Source organism: Cheilinus undulatus, linkage group 24 (genome assembly GCF_018320785.1).
Source record: "Cheilinus undulatus linkage group 24, ASM1832078v1, whole genome shotgun sequence".
Taxonomy (NCBI): Eukaryota; Metazoa; Chordata; class Actinopteri; order Labriformes; family Labridae; genus Cheilinus; species Cheilinus undulatus.
Genome location: NC_054888.1, coordinates 13,603,008 through 13,614,073, shown reverse-complemented (window position 1 = coordinate 13,614,073; position 11,066 = coordinate 13,603,008). Strand labels below are relative to the sequence as shown.

General features: G+C 41.3%; 1 protein-coding gene across 1 annotated transcript; it reads right to left on the bottom strand.

Moving 5' to 3' along the window:
• Window positions 1–796: 796 nt before the first annotated feature.
• LOC121506295 lies at window positions 797–4,458 on the bottom strand. The gene is made up of 5 exons (XM_041782038.1): window positions 4,369–4,458; window positions 2,394–2,658; window positions 1,363–1,629; window positions 1,130–1,270; window positions 797–1,037 (listed from the first exon to the last, which is right to left on the bottom strand). The coding sequence occupies exons 2-5, from the start codon at window positions 2,644–2,646 to the stop codon at window positions 868–870; spliced, it is 831 nt and encodes a 276-aa protein (XP_041637972.1). The 5' UTR covers window positions 2,647–2,658; window positions 4,369–4,458; the 3' UTR covers window positions 797–867.
• Between the last annotated feature and the right edge of the window lie 6,608 nt (window positions 4,459–11,066).

Genomic DNA, 11,066 nt, shown 5'->3' with positions numbered 1-11,066 from the left:
TATGTCACCTTTAAAGTGGAGCTTTGACTAAAAACATTTCTGAAAGGCTAGTTCATGCTTGTCAATTGCGACAGGTAATGGATGTAAGCCCTTGACCGTGGGAGGTTCTTCTATGATTAAAATGCCCGTAACTCACTGAGGAGTGAAGGAAATTTCAAGCAGTTTCTTTTGTCCCAAAGTCTTGATATGCATTTAGGATACGGGATATTTGGACTACAGAAAATTTACCTGTATTACTGTAAATTTTCAGCTTTTATGTAAATATACTTATCTGATTACAGTTCTAAATCAGTAAATGACTTTAACTTCAGTGTACTCCAGGGAATGTGTTGTACCCTATTACATTTTATTGGCTTTCATAACTTGTTTAGTAAATATCCCAGCAGGCCGTTTCATTTTGCTGTTAGGCAACAGTATTGGGATATTCAATATTAACTTACTTCTCATTATTAAGACCTATTAATGAACTTACACTATGCAAGGAAAGCGTATGCACATGTGGAATCATGAAAATAAAAAGCACACAGTCAAGTCCTCTCTCAGTACCCGTAAATATATCATATAAATGTATCCTTCTACCCATCCATTGTCCTCTGCTCATCAGGGATCATGTTGTCATGGCAGTCGATGAAGCAAGTTGACATCCTTCTCCCCAGCAACCGTTCTCAGCTCCTACTAGGGGTTCCAAGGTGCTTCCTTTCATTATTTAAAACCAGCTTAAATCAAGCTGTGAAATGGTTATCGACCATTACTTATTAAAATGTACATGTGCCTCATAAAACAAAACAGAAAAAGGTCCTTCTTTTGTGTTTTATTTGTTATTTTACGATGTATAAGTCGACCTGAGCAACAATGAGTCCTTAAGTCTCAGTCCAGCAATAACAAAGGCAGCTCAGGGGCGCTGAGGAGTTCCTGTCCTAACTCTGATTGTCGCAGAGCGAAAAGTGTGACGCCTGAACTGTACGCTGCAGGGATGGTTATGTGTGTTAGCTTGGCTTCTCCTTCTTCCTCTTCTAGAATCATCTGCTTCACTTGACCTAACAGGATAGAGAACATGAAAGGAAATACTGAAAATGTTGATGCGCTGGATGGAAAGTTTGAATGACTTAAAGCATAATAAATGAATTACCTTCTACGTCTAGGGTTTTCCACCGGGGGTCAGATAAGCTGGACAGACAGCAATCAGGCGTGAGTCGCTGCAGGACGTCTTCTCTGCGAATCAGAAGCACAGATTCGCTGCAGAGCCTCTGGTGTAGCTCTCCTTCGCTTACTGGTGAAGGGAATTGATTACAAAATGAGAAAACATCCAAATCAAGAGGCTTAATTTTCCTGAAAAAGCTCTTTTTCATTGTTTTCACTCACCCATATCTAAAGGATTGGTCATGAAAATGGCATTCGGTGCGGCGCCAAATATGAGCTGATGGTGCCAAGCGTCAGGCACGTCCTCGCCTTCAGGTACGGCCCGCTGCATGTTCATAGTGGCTATGGGTACGGCGCCTTTTCTCATCCAATTAGCAAGCCAGGGGACGAGTCTGACCAGGCGGTGAGGGTGAAGGTGAAAGAAGCGACCCAGGACTTTCCCTTTACTGGCCTCCTCTGCTCCTCGGATGAGCTGAGCGTGAGTTGCCCCTTTAAAGATGTCAAAAGAATCTTTAGTTGAACTCCAAAAGTAGTGTATGAGATAAATAACCACAGGCTTTGTTTCATCTCCACTCACACCCTCTTTCTGAGTGATGACAGCTTGAGTTAAATGCCTGAAAAGTCATTGTATAAAATTGTGTAACACAGCTGAAAAAGTCAATTACAGTGGCTCCTTTGAGAGACATAAACCTCTTTGTCTAATTCAAGAGGGTGCCTTTGAATTTGCCTGGTTGGCGGTGCAGCCAGCTGTCACACTGGCATGAAACTGTGCTTATGAGTTCAAGATGTAGCAAAAGCTTCAATCAGCGGGGAAGTTATAGTCTCTGCAGGCATCTGTGATACCAGGAAGAGTTCTGTCTGCAGAGAAACCACCTATACAAAGCCATCTTTTATGTACTTGCATACAATTACTTGAAATGTCACAGAGCAGTTTGGAGAAAGAAGATGGGACCTCATGCCAAGTGTTTGTGGTGTTATAAGAGCCAGTTAAATGAATGCTTTAAAGCAGCAGGAATACTTACGGAAAGAGTGACTCTTTTCCTGTAACTTTTCTCACTAAGGCTTTACAGTCACCTTAAGAGAACAGTTTTACTCTAAAGGATTAACAGCGATGACAAATGATCTGAAGTTTGGTGTTAATCAACCAAAGGTTCAATTTCCTTCAGGGATATAAGCTTCATTTAAAACCTTATCAAGGAGCATCAAAGTATTAGCTCAAGATTTTCATTTTGCTACAAGTATGGGACAATTACCAGCTTCACTCCGGGACAGCAGGTAGTCCGGCAGTGGGGACTCGTTCCTCCTCAGTCGTGTTTGCACACAGCGGTCTGCCTCCTCAGGTGTGACATCCACGCCAAGAGCTTTCAGCACGTCCACCACGGCTGTGGCCCCGCAGGCTGAGGCTCCTATCTGCAAGGTCTGCCTCTCAAAAGCCTCCTGGATGGACCACAGCATTGCTGTCTGTTCCTCTTCACCTCCATGGTCCTGGTCAGACACCTCCTCCATCGGGACACTCACCTGAGAGACAGAGTTTATTATCAGAGTTCCATCAAACATCAAAAATAACAATCAAAGAAAGTAGCTAGCACTAGCGGCTGCTGAAATCTTGTCAGGCCTCCTGTGCATAGTTACGGTTGCTAACCTCGGCCTGGACAATGGCCATTTGAGGGAGGGGCTAAGGGAAGGGTCAGTTGCATATCGTCACCTTTACCCCGGGACCTCAGATAATTTGTAATAATCATGCAGGACATCTGTGTTTTGAATCCCATATGAAATCAATCATAACTGTAATCTGCAGAGTAAAATTTCCAGAGCGAATTACCTCCCAAATTTCAGGGCAAAGATGTCCACAGGTAATACTGATGGTAATTATGTTTTTTTACAATCCATGTGGCTTTTTTGGCGCCTTTTTATGATCGAAAAAGTAACAGAGGCAGCGTAAGAGATTTTTAGCACAGTTTTGACCCACATAGGCTTATTCTCTTCAGTTAAAAGTAACAGGAGAGGTTCATATTTAACATCAGACATCTCCCTTTCTATATTAACAGGACTGATGCTTGACTTTCTTCTTCACTGATACACACAGGGGACTTACATGACCTTAATGGGTAATGGAAGTTTGTGGATATATTTCACTTGTTTACCAGTCATGCATAGCTTTCTACAGATCTAAAATATATTTAAATATATAGAGAGGGAGGGAAAAACACTTTTTGTTGTCCTTTATAAACTCTAGTTAACAGTGTGAATAGGACTCGAAGGAAATGTCACCTGCAGAATACAATTTGCACAACACTGCACTTTTGTATGAACTTTAGAAATAAAACTCCACTGTGTATTATCATTACTGCACCCATGCAGCACCTTCGTGTGTTCCTTCAGAAATGTCTTTAAATTTGGGTTTATCACAGACTTCACTTATCCTGTGAGAATGCACCGCACCAAACACTGGCGTATGGAGTAATTCACAAATTTCAGAGCATTTTTAGGCGTAGTTTTAGTTGACTTAACTTAACTATTAAAAGTATATGATAAGGTATAAGATATGGTCACAAGTGTGTGATACTCCAGATAAACATTTATTGTAGCCACAGATTCTGGAGCTTCTCTACTCATTGCTAATTATCAGTAACTGCTAGCTTCATGGGGATAAAAAATAAATAACTATGCAACATTTATAGCTTGGTCTTGCTCCTTTTCTCTTTAAATTAAAAGATTTAGTCAAGGCTGGAGCATTCAGTACAACACAAAAGAACACAGAGCGCCAAATTCAACATCAAAACATAAATATGAACAACACAAATCACAAGGTTTAAACATACATGTTTACATCTTTAACCCTTCTTCAATTTCTTCTATTCCTTCATCTGTTAAATATGTTATTACCATTGGATACTGGACACCTAAGCCTATGAAGTTCAGTGTTTTCAGAATTACAATTAAGCTAGTACTAATAAAACGTCAAATAAGTGTACCTGTATCCATTACCCTGTGAATGTCAACAGTTTAAAGAGCTTTCATTCGGTGTTGCATGTTTCTCTATGAATGCTGCTGTATGAGGGGGAATTAACTAACGTAGGTGAGTTAAAAAGCGGGACTTTTTTAACATTAACAGCCTCTCTCTACAGCTAAAATTAGCACTTTTAAACAAGCAGCAGTTACAAATGGCACTGTTAACAGAATAAATCCCTACAGGTTATAACAGAGTTAGAGAATCGCTAGTTTTACCGAGACATGTGCAGCTGTTTCTCAGTCCTCCCCCAAAATAACAAACCAGACACCGACTGACAACATTAGCAGTGCGCATGCGCGGTGTTCTATCTTTAGGTTTCATTTACCGGTCGAGCAGAGAGGCATGGCTAGTTTTAGCGCCACTCCTGGCCACATCACTAACACGTTGATATTTCATAGCAGTAACTCGGAATATATATAAATGTTTTAATAGCTTAATTTAAAAAAAGCAGTTTTTTTTGTTAAGGTGTATGTAATTTAACATCTAAATTTGCTGTATACAGTGGTTATAATAAGCCTAGTTTTTTGTTTTGAGCCAATATAATATAACACGTGACTGATTATATACAATTGTGTGTAATGATAGATCTTTTTCTAAGATGAACATGTAAAACCATTCTGCAATGGGTTAAAAATATTCAAAAGTCCTAAGCTCTCAATCATGCTAATGTGGCTCCCTATCAAATTCAAATACATCAAATAATACTTTTAAGGGACTTCACTTACTTTTGGGTGACTGAAGACATTAAGACTCAATTGTTTTTCATGTAGGTTACATTTTTAATGTCAAAATAAATGCAGTGCAGTAAAAAATGTAAGTATTTCCCTCTACAATGTATGAAGGATTAACCTAGAACAACTGAGCAGAGTTTATTCAAATAATACTCAAAAATGCAACATAGAAACTCTGTTTTCACACAGGTTAGGCATGACTATTTGCACTTCTTTATTGTGCTTCATCACACACCAAAAACTTGAAAAGATATTAGTAATGTTGCCCCAATCCTGCTTTGAATATTTGCACTTGGCTGCTGCAAGTCCTGCAACATTTCTCCACTAGATGTCAGTGTTGCTTCATGCAACCACAGCAGAGAGAAGAGCAGCATAGATGTGGCATCACAGCAGATAAGTGGTGTCACTACGGTCGATGCTGGGTGAAACAGCCTCAGGCAGGCAGCATGATGCATCCTTCAGGCGTCACATGAGGAAGAGGCATCGGGGTGAATACGATGACTTTAAAATGAATGTACTGTTTATGTGAAGTCTATAAGAGAAAGTACAGAGGGACGCAGACCTCAATTGTTGAGTTTCCTGAGGCGTGAAAGCTTTTTGTTAAAGGTCAGAACTGCAATATCTCAATGGGATATTTCACTTATTCTATATATTTAACCATCTTTACCTTTTAGGTTTCCTTTGGTGTGCATCAGGGGTTTTATTTCTGCTATAGATCCTTTTCAAAAGGGGGTGTAACATGAAGTCAGAAATGCATCTGTTTATAGGGGGGAAAGCAGTTTTAAAAATGGACCGACATGAGCACTGATGGCTTAATGTGCAGCTGGCAACCTGGGTTTAAATCAGCCTGGGCTCCTTTCTTGTATGTCATTCCCCACTCTCTCCAAAGAGTCTGACCCTTCTCATTGTCCTATTGCTATAATAAAGGCATAAAAGCACAAAAAGGAATCTTAAAAAGGGCAAACACAAAGATATATGGATGTAGTTTAAACTTTTCACAAGTTTGAGTGCAAATAAAAAAACATTTAAATGTAAAGCAGGTGGTCTTATGAAGGAAATTTGGTTAAAAGATATTTTTGTAGCAGCTCAGAATATTTAAGCTTGGTCATCTGGTTTAGAGCAGCATGAATGTAATGCACCAAGTTAATTAGCTCTAAATCCTCCAAACACTACACCAACTGTTATCTCCCAATTATCCTTGACAGGAACTGTTCAACCAGGCAACGCTGACTCTTCCTTGAAGTCTGAACATGTGTCCTTAATGTGAGATCCCTTCACAGTGCCATCTGGTGGTAGAAAAAAGACAGAGTTGGATTTTAAGGGCCCACAAAACAAAGACTCAAAGTTTGGGTTTAATAGGAAAGTTGAATTAATGCTCCTGAGCATGCAGCTTTGATCTTCCCCTAGCAGCTTTATCTGTACAGGATCCAGGATCACTTGTCAGTGCCTGTAATCATGAACCTCAAACCTGGTTGGTATTCGTCTCACCTCCCCTTCCTCCTGGTTTCCAGAGTTACAGCGAAGGCCGCTGGAAGCACTACAAGCAGACTGTGATTAAAGCTGACTGGGCTGTGCGAACGTGACCCGGCAGACGATACCGAAGCACGTCAACAAAGAGATGAGGTAGGAGGGGAAAGTCTTCACATGTCTGGGATGAAAGATGGAAATGGAGAGGCGGCCTCAGTCTCTCACAGGCAGCCTTCACCTTAACATCACCTTATGCCATTTTCAGATGCAGAGAAGACGAGCGGTTGAAGGTGCTGCAGTCGGGTTTTCTGGCTGTGAAGTCATCACAGGCCTCGGCTTTTAGTCATCACACCTGACACGAATACTCAGATCAATACTTCTCTGGAAAAGGAGAAATAAAGAATGTGAATACTGGGAGAATAAGGGCTGCTCAGGAGGTGAAGTTGGCGGATACTTAAATTGCCGAACATGATGAGGGTAGCCAAGACTATCAGTAAGACTTTAACAGTTTGATATGGAGTTAAAAAGACACTAACCTTTCTCGTTGTATCTCACTAGTTATGGTACTTAAAAGCCCAGACCAAGACCTTCAGCTGTAAAAACAACCTACCGTAACATCCTGAACACAAATGCACTAATATACTGTATAAAAGGTGTTTTGAAACAGCCATCTGCCAACCAGAGATGTTTTTGTATTAAAATTAAACAAGGGTTTGCAGATGGACACTCAAACAGTCCACTGACATTAACTAGCATCTTAATGCTTGGATTATACAGGCTGTTGCTTGTGCAAAGTGCTCTTGTGTGCAAACTAACAGCTAACTTTGAAACGTAATGCAGTGTGATGCAAAGGAAGATACTTATAAAAAGATTTAGTGGAGACCAACAGAGGTTATTGTAACATTCAGAATATAATTTGCAATCATGAATGAGACAGTATGTTTTGGGGGTCTTCTAGTTTACCTTGGCATGGATTTAAGAGGTAGGTTTCGCTTGGAATGGATGCATGGGTATGCATCAAGGATATGGCATGTAACTGATGCAAAACAATGCACCACCTTGAGTTATATGGAATCCAAGAGTGTTGGAGAGGGAAATCTGACTAAAATGAATCAAATAAAGTTGCAGCAATGTTGAATCTGACACCATGCACTCTAAACCAGTAGTTCTGGGCCCTGGAAAGGTGAAGGACCAATGAATGGGTCCTTCCCAGATGAGATTAATTAATACAATCATGTAATTTTGATTAGTAACCTTGGAGATAGCATCCTGACTAACATTTACCTCTTTCTGATGCTAAAAGTATGGTAACAGGTGTGGGCCTGTGTCCACATCAACAGCTCTGCGATTGTCAGGGTCAACTCTCCCTCACTTGCCAATCAAAAATCAAGATGCTGCAGGACTTCTGACAATGGTGGAACAAAGCTGATGCAACTCGTCTTTTTATTATTAGTACATATGCATATGAAGCACACAGAGCTATTATAAAACAGTGTTATAGATACTACCAAGGTAAACAAAAGTTAACTTTTTTGCAGCCTCAGAAGTGTTCTGAAACGGAGGTTGTGAGTGCTCCATCCATCTTCTTCCTCTCATATGGGGTCGGGTTGCAGTGGCAGCAGGTGAAGCAGGTCCACCCTGTGACGTCCCTCTCCCCAACCACATTTTCCAGCTCCTCCTGAAGTGCCAGTTGGACGTGCCCAGAAGACATCCACCGACCAGGAGGCACCCAGATCAGATGTTCCAACCACCTCAACTGGCTCCTTTGGATGTGAAGGAGCAGCAGCTCTACTTTGAGACCCTTCTGGATGTCTGAGCTCCTCACCCTATCTCTAAGGCTGAGCCCAGAGGTAGAGGGGTTTGTGTGTCCCAGTGAACCTGGGAGCTATCTTGTCGGGGACATTAGCCCTGGTAGGGTCTCCCCAGGCAAAATGGTCCTGGGGGAGGATCCAGGCAAAAAGACACAGCCCTCATGAGGTGGAACCAAGGGTCGGGAGTCACCTCGCCAGGAACAAGCATGCCAGGGCACCCCCCTGGTGCTAGACCTGGTGGGTAGCACAACGGCAAGCATCTGGTGGCCAGGCTTCACTCCATGGGGCCCAGCCCGAAAAGTCAACACAGAGCCGCCACCCTCTGGGATCATCACCTGCAGGGATAGGCAGGGTATAGGGTCGGGTGCAATGGAGACCAGGTGGCAGGAAAGGGTGGAGGCCCAGGAGAACTAACACCAGAGAGTGAGGACTGGTTGTGAGTGCTGCAGATTGAAAAAGCGCTGGCTGTGGACACAGGCCCTCAAAGCTAGGATAAAATGTTCCCCAGAAAGTTGTCTTAATTTCTTTTCCTTTCTCTTCTGGCATCCTGACTCTTCTGTGTGTCGTGGTCTAGGTATGAGGTCATAATACAAATGGTTTCATTCAACAGACTCGTACACATTACCAAGAAAAACTCATTCTGATTTAAGATAAGGGGGTTTTGGGCACCAGTTTGGCTTGATTGGTGGGGCAAGCACCCATGTACAGAGGCTACAGTCTTCAACACACTGGTCATTGAGTCAAGCCCTGATCCCAGCTAAGTCTGGAACATGTCTTACCCTACTCTCCTCCATGTTTCCTGTCCCTCTTCAGCTGTCCTTTCAAAGTAAGAGCGAAAAAAAACAACAAATTATCTAAAAAACAGAAGAAGGGGTTTAACGATGGTTATTATTTAGGTTATCATAGCTTCACTTTAAAATGGACCATGGTTTTGCTGACCTCCTTGGCCCCCCTCCTACTTTTGGCCATCGTTGATGTGATGACAGCTCTAAACAGCTAACAGAGCTCAGGCTCAGCTGGGCGTAGAAAGATGGGAATTTAGGCCAAAAGGGGACCTGGGAGGAGGGACAATTTTGCTTTAGGATGGTAACTGGAGTGACTTGGCCTAGTGTGAGTGCGCCCTTAGTTGCAAAGAGCATCCCAAGTTGCTACCAGTGGAGTCACCTCCTTTTGGCCATTAGGAAGACTGCAGGGTTAAGGGATTTCTCCATTTGCTTCACCTTTGAATCCAAAATACCACTTGCTGTCCACAGTCCGATTGTTGCTCTCTTCTCTGGAGCCTTATAGAGGCAGTGTGAAGTGTTGATGATAGATGCTTGCTGAGTTATTACTTTAATATAAACTGTTACTCATAACACCCCTCTCTGTGTAGATTGGCACGTTTATATGTGTCTTTAGAGGAACATATTTCAAGTTTTACTCTCTGCTCTTTATGAGCCAGCTCTATTTTTGGAGCAGTGTGCATCCCTGTAGAGTGAAACCCACTTGTTGAGGAATAAAAAGCCTTTATCTGTTGACATAACATTAATAATTTATACTGTGCTTCATTTTCTTTAGTTTTCCACCTGCAGAAAGAGTTTTATTTTTGTTGTTTCTCCTTCACAGTCTGTTAAACAGGAAGTTACATCACTGCAAAAATAAACCGTTCAGGGGAAAGAATAAAGATGAAATGATGCGCCGAGTATGGTGATTAAAAAAGATGATGAATGTTCATAAAATGCTTGTATGACCACAAATGTAGGAAAATGATTAATAACAAAGCTGTGCATCTGTTTGCTGTTGTTCATCTGGAACATCTTCAGTGGACGTCTGTGCTGCATGATGACACGTTTGGTAAACTGATCTGTTATTTTGCCCTCAGGATGTCTAAGAACACATATTTCACCATTCTCTCTTGACTGTTGTTGGCATGTTTACAGCTACATACATTTTCCAATATCTATTAAAGTAAACAGCTGGAGGCCCTTTGAGATTGTTTTCTTCGTCCATTACACTGTGTCCATATTCCTGAGACATTTTATTGAGCTGTCTTCTATTCAAAACTTCCTCGTATGGTGTCATTGTTTGTGATAGCTTCATACTGAGCCTTTGGGTTATGAGAGCCTGGTGTGAGCTGCAGAGACGGCAGAATTACAAAGTTTTAACTTGAATACAAGAGTTCATACTTCAATTTGAGGCATTAAAAGGCTAAGTTAGAAGTAAAAAGTTAATTCAATAACTTCTCAAGTAAAAATGAGCTAGAACTACCATCTGGTGTAAAGTGAAAGTACAGTGATGGTTGTTACATTGGCCTTTGGCTTCCAAAATCTAATCAGTTCATCCTTGAGTCATGTTGGATATTCATGCAAAGTTTGAAGAAAATAATCTACAAGTGTTTGCAGGAAGTTTGTTCTCCATCTACGGGTGTGGAGCCGTCATCAGTCCACAGGTTGGGACATAGAGAAAACTTTTAGGGACCAGGAGATGCTGTCACTTGCCTCTCTGCTCTTTATCTGTCTGCAAGAGACCCTAAGTCTGCCTCTATATGACAAACTAATGATGCATCAAAATCAACGTTGCTGCCAATCATTGACCCATCACAGGTAGGGGTAGGAGAAAAAAATCGATACCGCATAATATTGCAATATTTTGTTTGGTGATATATCGTATTGTCTTGACCACCAAGTATCAATTGTTTCAGGGTAATTGCTAATATGAACTGATATCTATGATAATGGAAAAATTGGGAAAGGACATTAGAAATGCAAGCAGTGCTTGAATAATATTGACATGACACATGCGGTTTGCAAGAAGTGCTACATGAAAATAAAATACTGTGAAAATATGACAAACATGAGGGCAAGACTAATGCTAAATCAGCTAAACAGCTGGTATATGGAATAGATTGCAATATATCACAATATA

Coding starts and splice junctions, on each gene's coding strand:
- LOC121506295 (XM_041782038.1), bottom strand. CDS start 2,646: ATGGAGGAGGTGTCTGACCAGGACCATGGAGGTGAAGAGGAACAGACA. Junction 1,630..2,393: donor GCTGTCCCGGAGTGAAGCTG/GTAATTGTCCCA, acceptor ACATCTTTAAAG/GGGCAACTCACGCTCAGCTC. Junction 1,038..1,129: donor GAAAACCCTAGACGTAGAAG/GTAATTCATTTA, acceptor CTATCCTGTTAG/GTCAAGTGAAGCAGATGATT.